At 39.6% G+C, this 25,258-nt stretch overlaps 1 protein-coding gene and 1 pseudogene across 1 annotated transcript; both read left to right on the top strand.

Moving 5' to 3' along the window:
- Positions 1 to 615: 615 nt before the first annotated feature.
- On the top strand, positions 616 to 4,650 carry LOC116904502 (annotated as a pseudogene).
- A 14,569-nt stretch (positions 4,651 to 19,219) lies between these two features.
- On the top strand, positions 19,220 to 20,131 carry LOC116903037 (putative vomeronasal receptor-like protein 4). The gene has a single exon (XM_032905340.1). It carries the CDS (start codon positions 19,223 to 19,225, stop codon positions 20,129 to 20,131), a length of 909 nt encoding a protein of 302 aa, XP_032761231.1. The 5' UTR covers positions 19,220 to 19,222.
- The last annotated feature ends 5,127 nt before the right edge of the window (positions 20,132 to 25,258 follow it).

Raw genomic sequence — 25,258 nt, 5'->3', positions numbered from 1 at the left:
AATACAGTTGAATTAAGACAGACATTTTGCTGATTAAAATAGTGGGACCAATGTGAATTATTCCTATGTTTCAATTAGAATTAAGAGTCAAAACATGTTGCAAAATAGAGCACCATTATATATATATATATATATATATGAGACTAAGTCACCTCAGTTTTTAATATATTCATGATATTCGTGAATATTTTCCAGATCATCATTTTTGTATTCAGTTGTATGGATGTGGTGATGTGGTTATTATTCTGTGCTACCACTACTATTTTAGGTGTTAAGTATGTGAAGCAATTTAAAACAATGGGATTGGATATCTAAGGCATGAGACTCAGGTACACTGTAGGCATGAAAAATGTGCATACTGTATAAGTATATCTGAAAGCATTTATTGTCTATAATATTCTGTATGTGCAGAAGATATGTGGAAGGCATATAGAAATATTGGTTATGAACATCAAAATTACAGAAACAGACTAATCAATAATTGATTGAGAAAACAGAATGATGATCGAGCCATGTTGTCCAATAAATCACAACTTTGATGTTTAATCTATTTCTTTTTTCAGATATATAAAATAAACATCCACGATGCTATTAAGATGAATATACTCTCCACTTATATCGCTATTCAAGAATATCCTTTATTTCCAAGCTGGACTTGGAGTCCTAGCCAATACAATTCTTCTTTTTTTCTATACTTTTATAATGCTAGGTCACAGACCTAAACCCACAGACTTGATTTTCTGTCAACTGACTTTCATTCACATAATGATGTTCCTCACTGGAGGGGATATTTGCCTTACAGACATATTTGAGACACTGAACCTAGAGAATGACTTTAAATGTAAGACAATATTTTACATAAGCAGGGTGATGAGAGGCCTCTCTATCTGCACCACCTGCCTCCTGGGTGTGGTCCAGGCCATCACAATCAGTCCCAGTACCTCACTGTTGGCAAAATTTAAACATAGACTGAAGACGTACCTGACTTATGCTCTCTTCTGTATTTGGTCTTTCAATTTGGTCTACAGTAGTAACCGGATTTTCTATGTTGGTGGTTTTACCAATGTAAGTGAAACCAACCAGATGAAGGTCACTAAATCCTGTTCACTCTTCCCCAAGAACTACATCATCAGGGGATTGATTTTAGCAGTGTCAGTCTCCAGAGATTTTTTTCTTGTAGGAGTCATGCTGACAACAAGCACATACATGGTGAGCCTCTTGTTCAGGCATCACAGGCAATGCAAGCATCTTCATAGCATCAGCCACTTGAGAGCATCCCCTGAGAAAAGAGCCACGCAGACCATCTTGCTGCTGGTGGTTTGCTTTGTCGTCATATACTGGGTGGACTTCATAATCTCATCCTCCTCAGTCCTGTTATGGGTGTATGACCCAGTCGTCCTGACTGTTCAGAAGTTTGTGATGTATGCCTATCCCACAATTACTCCTTTGATACAAATCAGTTCTGATAAAAGAATAATAACTATGCTGAAAAACATGCATTCAAAGTGCCATGGGAGTTTTTTAAATATGTTTTTTTTCTTTTCTTTAAAGTCCTATTAATTTATTTTTATTTGTACATATGAATGCTGTGTCAGCCAATATGCATGTGTGCATTCCTGGTGCCTACAGATGTGAGAAGAGTACATGGTATCCCTGGGAATTGGACTTACAGATGGTTATAAGAAATCATTCTGTGCAGCTCCAATTATTGTTTTCTAAAATTACTTGCTTTTTTAAATTTTATTGGTTTAAGTAGCAAAACAAGACTCCTCGTGAAATTTAAATAAATTCACTGGTATTATACATATATATTCTTTTGACATTTCTGTACTATAGAGTTCTTAATTTAATTGTGCACAATAAGTTGATATTTCCACATGAATTCTCTTTCTTCTTTTTATTTATATCATAAATGTTCTTTTGAAGTTACTGAAAGTTGCTGAAGTTACTGAAAAGTTCCTTGCTGATAGTAACTTAAAGCTTTCTTTTGAAAAGATTTGAACCTATGCACATAAATCAAAAATAGTTTTATATTTTATTATAGCTTTAATTCTGTTCCTTAATTTCTTTGGATCCATAAAAATAATGTGTATATAAATTTTTGATTTTTACCACAGTTACTTATTATTATATAAAAATATCATGTACTTTATATTTGTACATTATTCTATCTAAACTTATAGAAATATTATTGGTAAATACATTTTTTATATATACATGCTGTTTTACAATGTTTTACTGTAGATCTGCTTGTATGTGTGTATGTATGTATGTGTTTATTCACAGCTGAAGGATGTGTGATGTATGCACATGGAGACCAAGAGACAACCTTGGCTGTTGTTCATCGTATGCCATATGCCATTCACCTTGTGTCTTTATAGAGTCTCTCTCTCTCTCTCTCTTCTCTCTCTCTCTCTCTCTCTCTCTCGTCTTGTTTGTGTGTGTGTGTGTGTGTGTGTGTGTGAGAGAGAGAGAGAGAGAGAGAGAGAGAGAGAGAGAGAGAGAGAGAGAGAGAGATGGGTGAAGATCATAATCCCAAGGTTCTTCCTGTCTCTACCTCTCCAGAACTGGAATTAGAAATAGTCACCACCATACCCACCCCTCCCTGCTTTAAATTTTTTTCTGTTCTTTTACTGAGAAATTCATACAATATAATCTGTGTAGAGTTTCCTATTCCCCTATTCCTTCTAGTTCCTCCCCACATCCTACCTCATCCAAACTGACATTTCTTTCTCTCTTTAGAAAACAAGCAGGCATCTAAGTAATAACAATAAAAATAAACAATAAGATAAAAGAAAATAAATCAGACCAGGACAAAACACACAGAAGAAAAAGTGCCAAAGCAAAACACAACAAACATAAACACAGAAACACACAAGTTCTCACACAGAGATGTCATAAAAACACAAAACCAGAAGTCATAATATATATGCAAAGGATCACTAAAGACTCCATTAAGTTTGTTTTGTGTTGGCCATCTACTGTAGGGCATAGAGCCTACCTTTAAGGGTAGTTTGTTTCTCCAGTGAGACTACATTGAAGAAAAGTAATCTTTATTTGTAAATAAATTTTGGCTATCAAAGGGAGATAGCTTCTGGATTATGGAGGGGTTTTGTATCCACTTCTGCTCTAGGACACCATGGGTACAGACCTGTCCAGTCCTTGTGCATGTTGGTATAGACTCTGGGTTTAAATGTGCTCATTGACTATGTTAGAAGGCCTTGTTTCCTTGGTGCCTTCCACACATTCTGGTTCTCCCAATCTTTCTACCACCTCTTCCACAGAATGTTTTGTGCTCTGTGAAGAAGAATTAGATTGTGACTTCCCATACAGAAATCTTGACTGCATTAAATGCTCTCTGTGTATTTTTTTTAAAGATTTATTTATTTATTTTATATGAGTACACTGTGGCTGTCTTCAGACACACCAGAAGAGGGTATCAGATTCCATTACAGATAGCTGTGAGCCACCATGCAGTTTCTGGGATTTGAACTCAGGACCTCTGGAAGAGCAGTCAGTGCTCTTAACTGCTGAGCCATCTCTCCAGCCCCTCTCTGTGTATTTTCTACCTGTGGATCTCTGTATCCATCTCCATCTTCTGGAAGAAACTTCTTTAATGATATCTGAAGCAGACTCAAATCTATGAGCTTAGCAGTATATCATTAGATTTTTCTTATTGCTACATTCTTTTGGCAGAACATGAGAATATCATTTTCTCCTTCGTCTATCTAGTCTCAGGTTCTTTACAATCCAAGGAGTACTGGGTATGATTTCCATCTCATGGATTTCATGCTTTAAATCATAACAGATAATCTTTTTGGTTATTCCCACAAGTTTTGGCCTACTACTGCACCAGTCCATCTTACAGGAAAGTCACCATTGTAGACTGAAGATTTTTTTTAGGTGTGTTGGTGTTGACCTTTCTCCTTTGGTAGTATGCATGTTACCTTCCAATACCATAAACTCTGATCCATAGGAGTGAAGGCTCTAGATAGTCAACAGCTTGATTTTGCCATATTCAATGAGTTGTGTAAATGCTGTATTGAGAGATAGGGCTTTAACGTCAGTTTGTGGAGAACATGCAACAGCCTTAACAATACTTTGAGTTGTTTGGAGGTTCCCATAGACCCCATTTAGTCAACTCAATTAGATATTACTGATTACCAATACAGGAAGCTTCATTTGGTGATGAAGGATTTCATTTGGGGTTGTCTCCCTTTTCATTTGGTAATTTTGTTTAGATTGTCTTCATATGTGTATATAGTAGAAAGCTTCTACTGCATTTAGTTTCCATATGATCCCCTTAAATGTTCCTTAGTGTCGGGACCGGACTGCGGGACTGGGAAAAGCTAGAGCCCTGCCCTGAGCAGATTCCTGAGAAGGGCTTGACCTTTTCAAAGAAGAAGAACATCTTGCATTTTAATGATTCACCTTAAGTCCTTGGGCACTTCTCAGTACCCCCGCCCCCCAAGCTCAGTTCCTGCTTCAGAGCTTTAAATGCTGTACATTCCTCTCAATAAACAGACCTTGACAAGGACACTGCTTGGTCTCGCTCCTCTTTCTCACCTGTTCTCCCACAGGTATGGGTCCCCCTCGACCTCCACAAATAACTGTGTCCCCGCTGGTGGAGGCAAGTGGCACCCAACGTGAGGCTCAAGGTACGGACCCTCACCAGACAGAAAGAGAAGTTGAGGACCCTGGGTATTTGTCCAGAAACCGACACAGATAAAGTGAAAATAGCTGTGCCGATCTGGTGTTCATCGCCGCGTGCTCTCACTGCTCATGAGAGAAAGACGTAGCAGGTAAGCGTTTTCTGTTTAATTGAGAATGGGCAAAAAATGTCTAAGGAAGCGGTCTTTATCAAAGACCTTAAGGCTTCTCTCAGGGAAAGGGGAGTAAGAGTTAAGAAAAAGGATCTCGTTAAATATTTTTGTCTTTGTGTCAGAATCTTGTCCTTGGTTTATTATTGAAGGACCAGAAATTAGCTCCTATAGTTGGGACAAGGTTGGGAAGTGTTTAAATGACTTACTGCAAGAAAAAGGATCTAAGGCGGTTCCGATTCAGGAGATAGCATCTGTGTTTGTGTCTTTGTGTTTTTGTGCCGGCTAAACTCTGGGTCTGTATTTGCTACTCTGGGTCTGTATTTGCTCGTGAGTTCTGGAGTTCTGGTTTTGCAGTTGCTCCCATCTCAGGCTGAGAGGGAGGCTTGTGTCTCAGAAGAGACACGAGTGTGAGTGGTAGACGTGCCAGGGGCTCACTGATTGCGCTGCCCTGGGAGACATCCCAGGAGGTAAGAAGGGACCCTAGGGATGCCAGGAGGATTCCCGTCTGGGTGCCGAGCTGGTGAGGATTCGGTGATTTTCCTGGATTGGAGAAAAGACCCACCCTCCTGGCCGTCTGTATTTCCAGAGTGGTCTTTGTCTGTGTGTCTTAGGTCTTTGTTTTGTGTTACTTGTGACTTTGACAATGGGAAGATTCTGGTTGGGTAGGAGGAGTGATGTGGAACCCGCTCTCCTTCTTTGGTGTCTTTGGTGACAAGATAAACAAGCTTCTCCACCTAAAGAAATGTTCAACATCCTTAGTCATCAGGGAAATGCAAATCAAAACAGCCCTGAGATTCCACCTCACACCAGTCAGAATGGCTAAGATCAAAAACTCAGGTGACAGCAGATGCTGGCAAGGATGTGGAGAAAGAGAAGCATTCCTCTATTATTGGTGGGATTGCAAACTGGTACAACCTCTCTGGAAATCAGTCTTGTGTTCCTCAGAAAATTGGACATTGCACTAGTTGAGGACCCAGCTATACTTCTACTAGGCATATACTCAAAAGAAGCTCCAACATATAACAAAGACACGTGCTCCACTATGTTCATCGCAGCCTTCTTTATAATAGCAAGACGCTGTAAAGATCCCAGATGTCCTTCAACCGAAGAATGGATACAAAAAATGTGGTACATCTACACAATGGAGTACTATTCAGCTAACAAAAACAATGACTTCCTGAAATTCATAGGCAAATGGATGGAACTAGAAAATATCATTCTGAGTAAGGTAACCCAATCACAGAAAAACACACATGCTATGCACTCATTGATAAGTGGATATTAGCCCAAATGCTCAAATTACCCAAGATTCACAGACCACATGAAACTTAAGAAGGATGCAGATGCTTCACTCCTTCTTTAAAAGGGGAACAAAAATATCCATAGGAGGAGATAGGTAGGGAGGCAAAGCTTAGACCAGAGACTGTAGGAACGGCCATACAGAGCCTGCCCCACATGTATATACAGCCACCAAAACTAGATAAGATGGATGAAGCTAAGAAATGCAGGCTGACAGGAACCAGATATAGATCTTTCCTGAGAAACACAGCCAGAACATGTCAAATTCAGAGGTGAGTGTCAGCAGCAAACCACTGAACTGAGAATGGGACACCAGTTGGAGGAATTAGAAAAAGGACTGAAAGAGCTTGAAGGGGCTTGAGACCCCATAAGAACAACAATGCCAACCAACCAGAGCTTCCAGGGACTAAGCCACTACCGAAAGACTATTCATGGACTGACCCTGGGCTCCAACTATATAGGTAGCAGTGAATAGACTTGTTGGGGCACCAGTGGAAGGGGAAGCCTTTGGTCTTGCCAAGGTTGGACCCCCAGTGTAGGGGATTGTTGGGGGGATGGTAATAGAGAGTAGATGGAGAGGGGAACACCGATATAGAAGAGGAGGGGTAGGGGTTATGGGGCTGATGGATAGGAAACCGGAAAAAGGAATAACATTTGAAATGTAAATAAGAAATACCCAATTTAATAAAAATGGAAGAAAAAAAAAAACAAATTCCCCCTGCCTTAGTGTATATACCTCTCTAGTATGCCTAACCAATGCATTTTAAATTTGCCTTGATTTATAATTTTCTTTGTTCTATAAAAGTATAAAACTTTATAAACTATGTTCACATTAGAACAGACTTGTAGAATAACCTTAATTTGTTCTTGAACTACAGTCATTTTTGAGGTGAAACTATGTCTTCCATAGACCCTACCATCTTCTAAGACAAAAATCCCAGAATTCTCAGATTCTGGAAACAAGTCCACCTTGAGTTTTTGGCCCCACTATGAATCAAATTTTAGCCATAATTCCATCAGTCACCTGACATCCATCAGCCCATACATAACCTGGAAAGCCACAATGCTTTTGATGTCTCCAGGAATCATTGTCAATTCAGAAACGGTATCCATTGGGCCTTGAAAATTTGAAAGTTTACTTTTACTCAGTGTATCATCACTGAAGTAAAAATATGGAGGTTCTTGATAGTAATGGGAAAGGGGCTATCAGTAAAGCTCTTGCTTCAAGCTGTCTAATGTGTGTGCTAAGAAGTGAACTTTGGTCCTCTGAGAGAGAGCAGGGGATCTTAACTGAGCCAATTCTCTCTTAACAGGACAACTAGATTTTAAAGTGAATCCACAGAAATATAACAAATACCATGACATTAAAAGCTTTTTTATCAACACTAAACAAAGGCATCCCCTTATCCTTTTCTGTAGGCCATCTTCTGAGAAATACTTCAATAAACTCTTGGTACTATTCATTTACTTTGGATTCTATATGAAATATATAAATCCTTCAGCCTCTTCTACAGGGTCAAGACAATCTTTGGCTTAGATTTGTCACATACTTCTTAATCAGCAAACCTATTTCTAAAGACCCTAGGGTGCTTTTGGTCCAGAGAGATCCAGTTACCAATTTGAGATGCAAAAAAGCAGTGCCAGGATCCAGATGCTCTCTATGACCTCTTCAAACCTTCAAAAACAGCTCCATCTTAGTGATTCATATACTACCAAGTTCAGCTGTCAGACCAAGGTGCAACATTAGTTGTGTCTGAAACACAGCTGCTGTGTGCTGATTCTCAGGAAAAACTTTCAAGAAGATTTTAAATCAACTATGCTGGTCTCTTTTCAAACGCCACTATTTTCCCAGCTCCTATCAACAAGAATCAAGTATTCCAGCAAAGCAAAGTTTTCACTTTAGTTTTGGTATCTTGGTAATAACAGCTGATACTTCATCCCCAGCTAAGTAGAAGCACTGAATCTTAGTTAAAAAACAAAGGGCCCTGATAGAGTCTTTGAACTTCTCTCTGAAACTTCATAAGCTAGGCCTCTGTTGCCTGCACTGATCTCAACATTCTTAGCTTCCAAGCTCCTATGGAATAGTTCACTGAGATCTCAACACTCAATGGCTTTCCTTTTTTTTTTTTAATTATTTTATGTGTTTACATGCTGAATCTTTCCCCCTTTTCCTGATTTTCCCTCCCAGAATTCTTCACCACATCCCCCTTCCCCATTGCCTCTGAGAGGGTTCTCCCCTACCCCCCTACCCATTCTCCCCACCACCAGTGACCCCAACCACCATCACACACACACCCTCCCCCATTTTACCTCTCTCCCCAGCATTCCCCTACCCCAGGCATCAAATCTCTACAAGATTAGGCACATCTCTCACACTGAGGCCAGACAAGGCAGTCCTCTGCTACAGATGTGCAGTGTCTTAGTCTCTGGGAGCTCCCATGGATCCAGATTAGTTGATACTGTTGTTCTTCCTATGGGGTTGCCATTCCCTTTAGCTTCTTGAATTCTTCCCCTAACTCTTCCATAGGGGTCACAAACCTCAGTCTAATCATTGATTTTATCTGCATCTGTCTTAGTCAGCTACTGGTAGAGACTTTCAGAGGACAGCCAGGCTAGGCTCGTGTCGGCAAGCATAACGAGGTATCAGTAATGGTGTCAGCATTTGGAACCTGTGTATGGGATGGATCCCAAGATGGGCCAGTCACTGGATGGTCTTTCCTTCAGTCTCTGCTCCAGTTTTGTCGTGCATTTCCTTTAGACGGGAACAATTCTGGGTCCAAAATTTTGAAGGTGAGTAGGTGGCCCCATTTCTCCAGTGGGGGCTCTGTCTGTCTACTAGACGTGATCGCTTCATGTTCCATCACCCTATTGTTGGGTGCTTTGTCTAAGGTCATCCCCATTGAGTCCTGAGACCCTGTCACATTCCAGGTCTCTGGGAATTATCTAGAGGTGAACCTGCACACACACACATACATACACACACACACACACACACACACACACACACACACACACACACAGTTGCATATTTCCATTCATTCTCCTGGTCCTCTGGTCTACTCTCCCATCTCCCCCATACCTCATCCTGCTCCCCTTTCCCCTCTCCCACTCAGGTCTCTTCCTTCCTCCGTACCTCCTTCTGTCTCCCATGATTATTTTGTTACCCCTTCTAAGTGGGATTGAAGCATCCTCACTTATGCCTTCCTTCTAAGATCAACAATTAACAAAGGAGATCTCATGAAGGTGAAAAGCTTCTCTAGGGCAAATATATATGAGTACACTGTAGCTGTATGGTATGTACTCATTGATAAGTGGATATTAGCCAAAAGTACAGAGCACCCATAATACAACTCAAAGACTGTATAAAGGTTAAATCAATTGTTTTTTTAATACACAGGTCCAAAGTGTTTCCACAATTCTCCCCAAAGCACATGGTCAGGTCTTTCCAAGGAATACTCAATTATCTTGATAACAACTTGACTTAGGCTTACTATTGCTGTGATGAATATCATGATCAAGAGCATGCTGGGAGGAAGGAATTTGTTTGGCTCATACTTCCACAAGTTAGCACATTTTTGGAACAGGTCAGGAGAGAAAGTACAACCGGACAGAAAACCTGGAGGTATTAGCCAATGCAGAGACCATGGATGGTTGCAGCTTACTGGCTTGCTAGATGTGGTTTGTTCATCGTGCTTCTTTTAGAACCCAGGACCACTAGCCCAGGAATGTCACTATTCAAGCCCTCATCAATCACTCAGTTATAGCTGAAACTTATTGTTTTCTTTGTCCTTTTTAAAATGTATTCTATCCCCTTTATATCCCAATCACAATCCCTTCTCACTCTGATTCATTTTGTAATTGAAGCTTTCTCCTGTCACATGACTTTAGCTTATGTCCACTTGACATAAAACTATCTAGAACATAGACCTACTCTCATTCTTTGAATAGATTTCTAGTAATGGGGTAGGAACTAATTATACCATGCCTGCCTAGAGCTTCCTCTTTTTCATATTTATTCTAAATGAAATGGCAAGTCCCTATTGAGAGCCTATCTATGACTCTTGAATCCTTAACATGCTCTCCAGTTATCAATATTCCAAAAAGAAAATGTTAGAGCCAAGACCAAGTGATGCTCATTTCACATTCATATATAGCCATCTTATTTCCATTCTTATAGTAGATTATGGTATACTAGCTATAAAAAGAGAGAGATAGAAATAGAAAGAGAGGGAGAGAGAGAGAGAGAGAGAGAGAGAGAGAGAGAGAGAGAGAGAGAGAGAGAGAATCTTTTCCAAGACTTCTCAAGAGATCAAGTTCCAGCAGAAAGGGAAGTCCCCAATTCTCACTTCTAGAAGATTGCAGCAGTAGAACACACTTCCTGTTGTTTACTGAAATCACTTACTGTAAACGAATTGATGTTAATCTGTGTCTTTTAATCCTGTTGTAAAATTTCTTTAATATGAAATTGGGTGTCACTGAGTATGACATTTATTTGTTGAGGATGGTAGTGTGTTCTTAGTCAAGTGTCCCCTTGATTAGAATGAAATATCCCCCTTTACCACTTCCGATTAGTTTTAGTCCAAGTCTGTTTTGTCAGAAGTCAGGAAAGTGACACCTGATGTTTTCCTGATTTGATTGGGTTACATTTGTCCATTCTTTTATTCTAAGGTGGTGACTATATTTAATTAGCATGTTTTTCTTAGAGACAGAACATATGTTTGTTTCTTAATCCATTCAGTCCGTCTGTAAATTTTGAATGGAGAATTGAGACCATTCATATTAAAATGTTATTGAAACATGTTTAAATTCTTGTCATCATTTGTTTATTTTTAGTGTTAGGTTCTAAATAGTACTTTGTATTTTAGTGATTATGACTTCCTATTTTTTCACAGTCTCTCTATTACTATCATTCCTCTCTTCTGGCCAAAATAAAGCTGTCCTACCTTAGATTTGGTTTGTTGAATATAAAACTTCTCTTGGCTGTCTATGTTCTGGAAATTTGTTTTTCTTTCTTCATCATTGCCAAAGTTTAACTAGTATATTATTTAGATTGGCTGTCATTTAGCTCAGAGGATCTGCTATTGCTGTACACTTTTCTGGCTTTGAAAGTTTACGTGGAGAAATCAGGTGTTCCAACTCCACCATTTTCCTCTAATTAAGAGAGTTCATTTTTCCATTTAATGGGTTTTAATTATTTGTAACTTGCAGTTTTTCTCTTAGAGCTATCAATCCACTTTTTAGTTCTGGATACTTAATGTTTTATGTATAAGATTCATGGAAATGTGTTGATTCTACTCTTATCTTTTTGTGTGTTCTGTGTGTTTCTTGTGTTATACAGGTATGCCTTTGAGCTGGTTTATTCTATGATCTTACTGAAGGTCTTGTGTTTGCCAATTGACTTGGTAAGGTTTAACTTATTTCATGGTGTCCTACATACACAATACTTTCTAGGCATGCACTCTATGAACTGAGCTATATTTCAGGCCCACTGGTTTCTCGTGAAAATACAGTTACATTATCTCACTTCTATATGCTCTGTAAGGTTTTCCTAAGTGTGTTTGAAGGAAGTGATCTTTCTTCATTTTATCAAAAGAGCTGTTAATTTCTAGGTGAGACCCTAAAGCCACCTTCACGTAAGTATGGAGCTTACCAGAAATATTTTAGAAGAAGGAAGGATACCACGGGGGAATCTAAAATGGTTTTCTGTTTCTTTTAAGTGGAATATTGCTGTTACTATTGTCTTATTCACAGGAACTGGGAACAATTAATCTACACAGACAGATATTGCCTGGAGAGAATAACTTACACAGAGGAAACTCAGAGCTCAGCTGTTCCTAATCTACTGTTTTCTTGGAATTAGGAAAGTTCACTTTTCCATTTGAGTGTACCACTTCCTAACAACCTCAAAGTCAGAACTGCCTTCTCCAGATGATAACTGTGTGTCTAGAGCGAGATGACATCTCTTCCTTATAAAAATTTCTTAGGGCCTCATAACTACAAGGATGTTTATCAAAGGTTCAGCTGGGTGAGTGTTTCCTATTCATTATAGGGAGAGCTATAAGTAGGTGGTAGAAGGAAGCAGGATTTTCTGTAATAAATGATTAGAGAATTCTCTACTTAGAATATTACTTTTGAGCCATACAGTACAACAAACATTCAACAGATGCTTGTAGACATACAGGTATGGGTCTAATAATTTATAAAAGAACATAGGTTTCACTTAATGTGATCTCTGATTGTATCTGTGAGAGTAGAAGAGGCCATTGGAAAGGTGATAGGGCCTAGCAGAAAGATGGACAGAGAGACAGGAAAGGGTAATAGGGTGAAAGTGAACAATGGATCTTATGTATTGAATAAACATGTCCTGAAACCCATCACTTTTTTTTACAGTGAATGTATATTGATGTACATGTAAAAGTAGGTCCAGATGCAATATTTTAAGTAGCATGTCTGACATAGGACTCCGCACAGTTTGCACTCTAATAATTCTAAGAATATGGTTATACCTAGGTATTGCAAAATGTATTAGTTTTCTATTACTGCAACAGAACACTGAAATACATTAGAGGGTGATAAAGAAACACACTGATTGATGTGCAGGATTACCTTTATAGTATTAAGTTATCTTAAATTGTATTTTGTATTTTCTCATTTTCCTTGTTTTCTTGAGTTAACTGGCTGCATACCTTTAAATATATGAAACTTAAGCTAGAAATATACAATAAATATAAACTAATTTAATGTTCACCACTAATTTTCCAACTTGGTAAGTTTGCATATACTTAGGAATCCTTAGAGTTTCAACTTATGACCTAGGAAGACTTAAGACATTGTTAACATTACATAATTTTTTTAAGTAGAGAGATTTGATTATTCTATCGCAATGATTTCTTATAAAGTAGATCTTTTCTGTGTATTTCAAATCAAGTCTCAGGATGATGTGACCCCTCAAGAACTCACACAAGACCATCCTTGCTGTAATCACATGAGGTTTATCGATAGGAACCAGTGTACTGGGGTCAAGACTTGTATCCCACGCCAGGGCAGTGGAGTTTGACCACCAGTAGTTAAGACAAAGGGAATTTAAAGGAAGAAACTGCAACTCAAGGGGGTAGGGAGGGCGTCATTTGAAAATGTCGAGAATACCAGTGAAAAATCACCAGGAGGAGCTTCCTGTTTCTCAAGATTATTCTCTAAGATTTTAATCTAACTTTATGGTCAGCTAGTTCCTGGGAGAGAGTTGTCGAACCTGCCGATGTAATTATCCATTCTATGGTCCTAGGAGAAGCTTCCTGGAACACACAATCCCGGGGCCTAACTGTTTGTTTTTTGTTTTTTTTTTTTCTTCTACTCTGAACCTTTGTCTAGGGGGGTAGGCAACCTTAAACTTCTACCTTTTACAAGTACTATAGAATTTTTAGGATTTTTTTTTTGAGTAATTCATATTAAATATCTGTACCAGTACACTAGGTAAGGCCCATGGATTTGATCATGTCAACCAAAAACAGAGGACAGATTCTTCATACTTTTAAAGTTCATTTTATATTATAAACACAGTTCGTATGTCTCAGTTTTCACTCAGTTGATATATAGGTAGGTATTCATGTTAGCGAACCTGGCCCACACTATGCTATGTCTCTATTCTTAATCTGAGTAGTCCAATAATTTCTCTCTCTCTCTCTCTCTCTCTCTCTCTCTCTCTCTCTCTCTCTCTCTCTCTCTCACACACACACACACACACACACACACACACACATTTCCAGTGAATATTTTCAAATCTTTTCCAACCTCACACTATGCAACTTGTTATACAGTGCTGGGTATGATTGCTTCCCCACAGTCTCTGCAGTGACATTTCTACTGCTGCTTTATCTCAGAGGAACTGGCTTGTAACTGTGGCTGTGATATGCTAGTCAACTTCTAGTGCTTTCACTTACACCAGTGCTAAACTCAATTTTCAAAGAACTATTCAAATATCTAAGTTATTTAAGAGTATCATGCAATAACTACAAGTTAATTATTATTAATCAGTAATCAATATTTAGTCATGCTGTTGTTATCTATTTCATAAAAATTCCTTGAAACTAGCTGGGATGGCTACGGTCTTCATCTCCTGAGATTTCTGAAGACTTAATGTTACCAAGAGTGGACAGTATATCAGCCAACACCATGCATCTTGTCACCTGAAAGTCACATGCTCACTTTTCATTCTCTCTGAGCAGTCATACAGCTTTTAGGTCATTACTCACTAAATATGCTAAAACTTAAAATGAAAATGATACTTGTCATCTATTATATTTGTGTGTCCCTTAGATTATTAAATCTCTACAAAAGCCAAAGGCAAAGATCACCATAAATTCAAAACCAAGACTCTTCTAAACTCACATAGTGTGATAACGATCTTTCTTTAGAAATGTAGAGTTAAGTAGAAAACAGCTCTTTTCTCCTTTTTTCCATTTTATTGATTATTTTATTTATTTAAATTTCGTTTTTATTGGATATTTTATGTATTTACATTTCAAATGTTATCCCATTTCCTGGTTTCCCCTTCTCCCATCCCCCATCCCCCTGCTTCTATGAGGATGCTCTCCCTCCTACCCAACCACTCCCACCTCAACATTCAAGTGTTATCCCTGTCCCAGTTTCCCCTCCACAACCCCCTACCCCCTCTTCCCTCCCCCTCTCCCCTGTTTCTATGAGGGTGCTCACCCACCTGCCCACCCACTCCTGCCTCAGCTCTCTTAACATTCCCCTACCCTGGGTCATCAAGCCTCTGCATGACAAAGGGGCTCCCCTCCCAATGATGCCAAATAAGGCAATCCTCTGCTGCCTATCCAGCTGGGCCCATGGGTTCCCCCTACACCCCCCCTGCCACACACACACCCATCCCCCAACCCGCCCCCCATGTACTCTTTGGTGGTTTAGTCCCTGGGAGCTCTGGGGGGATCTGGTTGTTACTATTGTTGTTCTTCCTATGGGGTTGCAAACCCTTTCAGCTTCTACATTCCTTACCTTAACTTCTCCATTGGGGGCCCATGCTCAGTCCAATATTTGGCTGTGTAAGTTCGTATCTGTATTGGTCCAGCTCTTGCAGAGCCACTCAGGGGACAGCTATACTGGTCTCCTGTAAGTAAGCAATTCTTGGCATCTGCAACAGAGTCTGTATTTGATGTCTGCAGATGGGATGGATCCCTAGGTGCAGCAGTCTCTGGATGGCCTTTCCTTCAGTTTCTGATCCACTCTGTGTCCCTGCATTTCCTTTTGACAGGTGGCATTCTGGTTTAATATTTTTGAGGTGGGTCGGGGGCAGTGCCTATCTCCTGGATATGGTCTGTACAGGTTCTATTTCCCCTTCATTGGGTACTTCGCCTAATGTCCCCCTGCCCCTGTTGGGTCCTGGGAACCTCTTGGGTCCCTGGCATCTGGGACTTTCTAGGGGCTACACCCAGTTCCCCCTCGCCCACTGCTCCACACCTACATTCAAATTCATGTACTTCTCCCCCATTTCCTCAATATAAGTGCCCCCCCTTTTCTCTCACCCTCCTCTCTCTCCCAGATCCCTCTCTCCCGCTACTTCCAAAAGATTATTTTCTTTCCCCCTTCTGAGTAGGACCGTAGCATCTACACTTTGGTGTGACCTTCTTTCTTCTTCGTTTTCCTATGGTCTCTGAGTTGTATCATGGGTATTCAGAGCTTCTTTTTGGCTAATGTCCACCTATCAGTGAATGCATACCATGTGTGTTCTTTTGTGACTGGGTTTCCTCATTCCGGATGATATTTTCTAGTCCCATCCATTTGCCTATGAATTTCATGAAGTCATTGTTTTTGGTAGCTGAGTAGTCCTTCATCATGTAAATGTACCACATTTTCTGTATCCATTCCTTTGTTGGGGGACATCTGGGTTTTTTTCCAGATTCTGGTTATTATAAAGAAGGCTGCTATGAACATAGTGGAACATGTGTCCTTGTTATATGTTGGAGCATCTTCTGGGTGTATGCCCAAGAGTGGTATAGCTGGGTCCTCAGGTAGCACTATGTCCAATTTTGTGAGGCACCACAGACTGATTTCCAGAGTGGTTGTACCAGCTTGCAGTCCTACCAGAAATGGAGGAGTGTTCCTCTTTCTTTACATCCTCATCAGCATGTGCTATCACCTGAGTTTTTGATCTTAGACATTCTGATTGGTGTGAGGTGGAATCTCAGGGTTTTTTTGATTTGCAATTCCCTGATGACTAAGGTTGTTGAACATTTCTTTAGGTGTTTCTCAGTTATTTGAGATTCCTCAGTTGAGAATTCTCTGTTGAGTTCTGTACCCCACTTTTATTTGGTTTTCTGGAGCCTAACTTCTTGAATTCTTTGCATATTTGGATGTTAGTCCTCTATCATGTGTAGCATTGGTAAATGTCAGCTCTTGATCTCTGATTGCATATCTCTTAAGAGCTGTCTGTACACTACTTTGTTTTTTATTCTGGGTGAATCTAATAGTGATGGCTTCTACACAATTATTAATGTTTATGGACACTGGGCACGCTTTTGCTTTTTAATACTTAGAACTAAATATTACAATTTCTACTCATGTGAAAGTCTCAGCATTTCAATTTTATTCAAGTAAAACTAATGACCTTTCTCATGTATATGTATATGTACATGTATATGTGAAAAACTCAGTTTGCAGTCATGGTACATGCTGGTCATGTCTTAGTTTCAGTGAACCCCAGAGGAAGATGCCACTTGATCAATTAGAAGACACTTCACTTTCTGTACGTGAAAAACATTTAAAAACAATGGATATGAAAAAGGGAGTTTATACCTCCCAATATACCTTTGGGAAAAGAAAAACACAATTTAGACTACTATCTTTTATCATATATTTTCATCTTTTTACATTATGTATGTTTATGTGCTATATTAATAAATTGTAGATATAAAATTAATTAAAATTTGTTATATATATGATTTGTGTATTTGCAATTTTAAACTTTGTATGTGGCTACTACTTTTTTCAATTTGTAGATGAAGGCTTGAATTAAGTATTATCCTAGATTTTTACTTATTTATTAAGTTTTATTTATTTTATGTACATGAATGTTATATTTGCATGTATGTCTGTGTCACAGGGCAATGGGTTCACCAGAATTAGAATTACAGATGGTCAGGTCATGAACTATATGTCATTGTTGGGAAACTAATCAAGGTCCTTTGCAAGGTCTTTAGCACCAATCTATCTCTCCAGCCTTAATCCCAGAGCTTTTGAAAAATAGTCACTCTACAGCTACTGTAAATATATGTTAATGAGAGAATTAGATATTTGGCTCCGGCGATTGGGATGATCCATTCCTTTACAATTCTTTACAAGTAAAGATTCCTTTACAAGTTATAGGAGTGAACTTGAAAATATAATTGGGCACTCTTTTTCCCAAAAGTTCTAAATCAGTACAGGCATTTTCTATTTCCTTATCACAAAGCTGATTTTAAATTACAGAATTAAATCAATTCAATAATAATTTGATCCTATCAAACAGGCCAAGTAACCTACATAAGCACCAAAAGTAAGACTGTTGAGTGAAACTGTAAAGAATTTCTGGGTGCTGAAGATGTATGGTAACACTTCGGTCCTTGTTTCCACTACATGGGAAGGAATCTCTTTCAACAGGAATTCCCAAAGAGCATCCCTAGGTGGACATCGTCAGCAAGTTCACATTTGTCATAATGTGTGGCAAATAGTGATTATCTTAATGTCACGTGTTCTTTCTTGCTGAAGGTTTCTAGCTCCACATCTTCCAATGTGATTGTGTAGCCTGTAGAAACTACAGAAACCAGAAGAGCAAAAAATGGAAACATTGCAAGGATAGGGTTGAGGGTGGGAGCAATGGAAAGCAGAATTGTAGGCTACAAGTATCTAATCAATCTAATCACAGAAATGGGAACTTCGGGGCTCCTTAGTGGGGAATAGAGAGGTAAATACAGAAGAAGGTGGGAGAAAATTGAAGGGGATTATCAGGACACAATTTATCAAATAGGAAAATGTGTGGATTCTTAGGTAGGGGAGAGGGAGACAAATAGAAAAGAAATGAGATAGGTAAAAAACAGTATGGGTGGCTGAAAAGGCCATAAGGATTATGCTGTTAACAATTTACTTCCATCCCCCACAGAAAGGAAAGAACAATAGTATTTGTCTTAATAGCTGGAAGTTATTTTGTTAAGGAGCTTACAAAGGCTTTTTTTTTTATTAACTTGAATATTTCTTACAAAGGCTTTTAATGTGATGGGAACTGAAGCATGAAATGCCTAGAACCATTTATACCCATAATGGTTATCCAATTAATACAACATAACAAAAGGTGAATTGAGACAGACATTTTGCTGATTAAAAATAATGAGGTTATCATGAATTATAACTGTGATTCCATAGACTTCTGAGTCAAAACATTGATAGCTGCAAAATAGAGTGCAGTAAAATTATAGAACATGAGAATGAATGACCTGTTTGTTTTTATTTCTTATGTGATTTTTTTCCCCAAGGCTACATCTGTTTTGTTTCGTTGTACGAATGTGATTAATATTCTGTGCTTATCAGTACTGTTTTAGATGTTAAGTATAAAATGTGGTATAAAGGGGGCTGAGGCAGGAGTGGGTGGGTGGATGGGGGAGTACCCTCATAGGGGGAGGCTAGAGGGGGAAGGGATAGGGGGCTTGTGGAGGGGAAACTGGGAGGGGGATGATATTTGAAATATAAATAAATAAAATAAACGAAAATGTGGTAATTTAAATCGATAGGATTGTGTTTATAAGCCATTAGACACAGGTGCAAGAGACAAAGTGCTCAGAGTGTATAGATATGACCAAGAATGAATTTATTATCTATAATATTTCATGTAGAGGAAATACATGGATGGTATATAGAAATATAGGCTATGGGGTTCAGTCTGGGACATCAGAAGTTAAAAATTAATCAAAATTAATTAGGGACAATAGAATGACGATTTAGACATACTATCTAGTGAATCACAAGTTTCACATATACTTTGTTTTTTTCAGATATATTTCACACTTTCCTCGTGTGAAATCACAAAGCTCTTAATATGAATACACTTATCACATATGTCCTCATTAAAGAATATCCTTTATTGCCAAGCTGGACTTGGAGTTCTAGCCAATATGTTTCTCCTTTGTTTCTATACTTCCATAATCCTATGTCGCAGTCCGAAGCCCATGGATCTGATTTCCTGCCAACTGACCTTCATTCACATAACGTTTTTGCTCACTGGAGGGGATATTTGGCTTACAGACATACTTGAGTCACTGAACATTGAGAATGATTTGAAGTGTAAGACAATTTTTTACACAAGTAGGGTGATGAGAGGCCTTTCTATCTGCATCACCTGCCTCCTGAGTGTGATCCAAGGAGTCATTATCAGTCCTCATACCTCACTGCTGGCAAAATTTAAACAGAAAATAAAAATATACATGATCAATGCTTTTTTCTATATTTGGTTTTTCAATTTTTCAATCAATAGTCACATGATCTTCTATATTAGTGGTTTTAACAATGTGAGTGAAACCAACCAGTTGAAAGTCACTAAATCCTGCTCACTACTCCCCATGAACTACATCATCAGGGGATTGATTTTAACACTGACAACCTCCAGAGATGTGTTTCTTGTAGGAGTCATGCTGATCACAAATGCATATACGGCGATTATCTTGTTCAGACACCAGAAACACTGCAAGTATCTTCATAGCGACAACCACCTGAGAGCATCTCCTGAGAAAAGAGCCACCCAGACTATCTTGCTACTGGTGATTTTCTTTATGGTCATTTACTGTGTGGACTTCATCATCTCATCCACCTCACTCTTGTTATGGTTGTATGACACAGTTATCCTGACTGTTCAGAAGTTTGTGATGAATGCCTATCTCACAATTATTCCTTTGGTACAAATCAATTCTGATAAAAGAATAATCAATGTGTTGAAAAACTTGCAGTCAAAGTGCCACCAGATTTTCTAAAACATGACTGTTTTCCTTTAAAAATGATTCACTTGGGGTTGGAGAGATGGCTCAGAAGATAAATGCACTGACTGTGCTTCAAGAGGTCCTGATTTTAATTCCCAGAAACCACATGGTAGCTTACAAACATCTGAAATGGGACCTGATGCCCTCTTTGGGTGTGTCTGGAAATAGCTACAGTGTATTGAGATAAATAAAATAAATTTAAAAAATTGATTCACGGGGTTGGGGATTTAGCTCAGTGGTAGAGCGCTTGCCTAGGAAGCGCAAGGCCCTGGGTTCGGTCCCCAGCTCCGAAAAAAAGAACCAAAAAAAAATTGATTCACATATTTTTATTTATATCTATAAGTACTGGGCCAACATGTTTGCATGACTGCATTCCTGATGCTCAAAGAGGTCAGAAGAGGTCATGGGATCCTCTGGAATTGAAGTTTCAGATAACTGTATGTGCCATGCTTTATAGCCCAAGTAATTGGTATTTGTCCAAAGTATAAATATGTATTAAATTTCAATTGTCAAGGAGCAAAATGAGATTCTTCATATGATTTAAATAAAGTTTGTGGTATTACATACAAAAGAAGTTCCTTGCTGATAGTAACTTTTTAAGCTTTTCTTTTGAAAACATTTTAACCTATCATTCATCAAGTTTAGTTAAAATTGTAACTTAAATTCTGTTTCCTAATTCTAATTTTTCTAGATCATAAAAATAATGTGAATTTAATTTTTCCATTTTTTACCACGGTTACTCAATTAGTCTTATCTGAAACTTTCATATGCCTGTTTGTTTGCAATCCATTTCATCTACATTTATTGACATATTATTGGTAAGTTCAATTGTTTATATACAGGTAATATAAATACAAATATACAATATCTTTTTTTAAATGTGCATGCGTTTGTATGTATGTGCATAGATAAGAGATATGTGTTCATTTACATCGGATGCCAGGAGACAACCTTGACCACTGATTTCAGAAACCATTCACCTCATGCTTTGATAGAGTATGTTTATTCTGGACCTGGGAATTGCCAAATGTTCCAAGGTAGTAGTCCCAGGGATTCTCCTATCTCTGCCTCTCCAGCTCTGTGAATCACACAGGATCCATACCATACCCCATCATTCAAAATTTATGTTTTTCTTTTATTGAAAAAACATTTTTCATTTAATATATTCTGATTAGGGTTTCCCTTTCCCCTAATTTTCCACTTTCTTTCCCTTCTCCTTTCCAATCCAGATCCACATCCTTAATTTGTCTCCTTATGAATCTAAAATGCATCTAAGCAATAATAAAAAATAAACAACAATAATTTAAAACAAAAATAAACAAACCAGATTAGTACAAAACAATCAAAAGAAAAAGAGTCAGAGAAAAAACACACTAAATACATACATACATACATACATACATACATACATACATACATACATAGAAACACACAAGTTCAATACAGCAAAGGGCCTGTAAAAACTGTATTGACTTCATTTTATGTTGGACATCTTCTGCAAAGCAGAGTGATTTATTTTGCCAAGTGTCTCAAAGACTCTCACTCTCTGCATAATTTCTAGCTGTGGGTTTATGTATCTGTTTGTCTCTGCTAATGGAGAAAACTTCTTTGATGATGGCTGAGTAAGTCTCAGATCTATGCGTCCATCAGTGTAGAGGGCCGCAATAACATTCGCCACCACTAGATGGCGCTGGCTTCCACTGCGCCCCACGTGGAAGGCCAGGATAGCCTCCGCCATTACAAGATGGCGCTAGCCTTCACCGTGCCAGCCGACTCCCTTTCAAGAAGTTATCTGTGTGCACATGTGCAAGAGTGCCTTCGTGCCAGGTCCTTGCCCACTCAGGGGTGTTCCTTATGAGATCATGGGTAAGCAACCAATCAGGTGTGGATGCGCCACGCTAGGGTGTATATAAGCGCACCATGTTGGCGCGCCAAGGCTTCTCCTTAGGATTAAAATAAAAGTTTGGTCACAGCAAGGATTTCTATGTCCCCGCGTGTTTCTTGCCGGCGAGAGGTCGCACGTGGGACACATCAGGAGTCATTTTATTACTACATTCTGCCAAATTTGGTCCGGTCTTGGGAGAAATGGTATGAAAAAGTTCACACCCCTAGAGCAGAGCTAGAAGAATGTGTGTCTCCTTGATTGCTGGTGGTTGCTGTAGGAGGAAAACATATTTGCATAATAATATACATATTCTATTTCATGTTTACCTTTCTGCTTAATGTTCTTCCTGTGAAGGCTAATGACTCCATTACAATCAGAAACAACATGGTTATGAGAATGTGTCTAGCAATCCTCAGCAATATGATGACGCTGTTGCCTTCAGGAAAGCCCTTAAGGCTATAGTACAGAACTCTAAAAATGGGTAAAGAAGGACACTACAAACCTGGAAACAGATTCCCAGCCCAGCCAGAGACCCACAAACCTTCTGACTCCCTCCCGTGTCGATTTGGGGGAGCTTCCTCAGTGTCAGACCACCACAGGAGCCACACCCCAGTTGCAGCTCAGATCCCCAGGTATTCTTTTTTTTTTTTCCCGGAGCTGGGGACCGAACCCAGGGCCTTGCATTTGCTAGGCAAGCGCTCTACCACTGAGCTAAATCCCCAACTCCGATCCCCAGGTATTCCAGCTTCACAGGATCACAGACTCAGAGGAAGGACAGGCTCCAGGCAGAGACAAGGAGGCCAGATAACATGAGAGATAAACAGATGGTGAGAGGCAAGCACAAGAACATAAGCAAGAGAAACCAATTTGACTTGGCAACATCAGAATCCAGATCTCCCACCACAGCAAGTTCTGAATACCCCAACACACTTATGAGGCAGATCTAAACTATCATTTCATGAAGATGACAGAGGACTTTAAGAAGGATATAAATAACTTCCTTAAAGAAATACAGGAGAATACAAGTAAACAAGTATAAGCATTTAAAGAAGAAACTCATAAATCATTTAAAGAAATACAGGAGAACAAAATCAAACAGATGAAGTAATTGAACAAAACCATCCAGGATCTAAAAATAGAAATTGAATCATTGCCTCCACCAGCTGGGACCCAGTTATTTTTGGGGGTCGAAGGGGACCCATACCTGCAGGAGAACAGGCAAGAAAGAGGAGTGAGACCAAGCAGTGTCCTTGTCAAGGTCTGTTTATTGAGAGGGATGTACAGCATTTAAAGCTCTGAAGCAGGAATTGAAGCTTAGGGCAGGGGGAGTACTGGGAAGTGCCCAAGGACATAAGGTGAATCATTAAACTGCAAGATATCCTCCTTAGACAAAGAGGCAACAGTCTTCTGGGGACATGTTCTTTCTGTGAAAAGGTCAAGCCCTTCTCAGGAATCTGCTCAGGGCACGGCACTAGCTTTGCTTAGTCCCACAGTCCAGTCCCCGACAAATCATTAAAGAAAACTCAAAGGGGAACAGGCATAGAGATGGAAAAACCTAGAAAAGAGATCAGGAGTCACAGAAGCATCACCAACAGAATACAAGAAATAGAGGAGACAATCTCAGTGGCAGAAGATAGAATAGAGGATTTTTTTTCTGCCTCCTTTCTCTCCTTAATCTCTAGCTTCCTGCACTCTCTGTTCCTGTCTTCTTTTTCCTCTTCTGTCTCTCAATTATGAAATACTCTCAGCAACTTGCACTAGCTCTCTTAAAGACTTATCTTGTAACCCTTCTTCCTGATATCTTGGCTCAACTGATCAATAAAAGTAACCATAACCATTGCCTTATGCTCCTCACTGCTGGGATCATAAGGAGTAAACTGGTGGAAAGCCTCCATGGGCCTTTCTAAGAAAGCTGAGGGAGACTCGTTCAGTCCCTGGACTACGTCTCTCACCTTTGTCAAATTTGTGGGGCATTTCACCACCCCTCTGAGACCTGCCAGCAGAGCCTGGTGGTAAACTTCCATGTGATCCCTACCTTCAGGAGTGTTGAAGTCCCAGTCTGGTCTGGTCAGTGGAAAACCAGCATCAATAGCTACCGGTAGAAGGGAGGGTCACACATCGGCCCCAGGGACATTTTTCCTGGCCTTGAGGAGAATATGCTGTTTCTCCTCAGTGCTGAACAGAACCTGTAAAAGTTTTGGCAGTCATCCCAAGTGGGTTGATGGGAAAAGAGGAGAGATTCAATGAGGTTATTTAGACTCTGAGGATTCTCAGAAAAGGAGGAGTTGTGAGTCTTCCATTTGTGTAAGTCGGCTGCTGAAAATGGCCAATACTGAACAGACTGGAGGCCCTGTCATCAGGGGGACCATAGGCTCAGAGTGGCAAGATGTTTGTCTGATCAGGGGTCACCCCTCTCTGCTGTGAGTCCCTTGTACAGGTCCCTCTAGTCTTAAAAGCTGACTTTCTGCCCCCTTTCTCTCCTGTGGCAGGGCCGAAGGGCCCACAGCCAATGGTGCCACGGATTTGGGACTAGACATGTGTGGGGCAGGAGACTAGGGGCATAGGGAGGAGGGGGGGTCAGGAGAAGGAGGTCAGATTCAGTGTCTGTGAGGATGTTCTTCTTCGGTTGGTCCTGTACAGCAAGAACAGGCACCCATGGGTTTGCCCATGGGGGAGGGTTAGATACCAAATCTTCCCAGACCAGAATATATGGGATCTGATCCCGGTGACTTTTAAGACCTGCCCCCAAAACACGTTGTTTGACCAATTGAACAAGAGTCAAGGAAAAAGAGCCTATGGCTGGCCACCTGACCTCAAAGGAAGGCCACTGTGAGGCACACAGTCTTCCATTTATGCTTTTTTACCTCTACTGAGATATTGTGGGCCCTAGACTTCACTTCTGTCCAATGTTTAAGAGGCAAATTCACAGGAGTTGCTATAGTCTGTGCCATGCTGACCAAAAATATCATCAGTCCAAGTCCACATGCAAGCAAAGTACAAGACTGATACACTCCTGCCACAAGCATCACAAGTACACACACAACATTTCTTTTTTTTTTTTCTTTTCTTTTTTTCCGGAGCTGGGGACCGAACCCAGGGCCTTGCGCTTACTAGGCAAGCGCTCTTCCACTGAGCCAAATCCCCAACCCACAAGTACACACACAAACAGACAAACAGAAAGTTCAAGACCAATACACTCCTGCCACTAGTCTCATGAGTACACACACAAACAGGTT

The sequence above is a fragment of the Rattus rattus genome, chromosome 6 (assembly GCF_011064425.1).
Source record: "Rattus rattus isolate New Zealand chromosome 6, Rrattus_CSIRO_v1, whole genome shotgun sequence".
Lineage (NCBI taxonomy): Eukaryota > Metazoa > Chordata > Mammalia > Rodentia > Muridae > Rattus > Rattus rattus.
This window is presented reverse-complemented; position numbering and strand designations above follow the sequence as displayed.

Coding starts and splice junctions, on each gene's coding strand:
- LOC116903037 (XM_032905340.1), top strand. CDS start 19,223: ATGTCCTCATTAAAGAATATCCTTTATTGCCAAGCTGGACTTGGAGTT.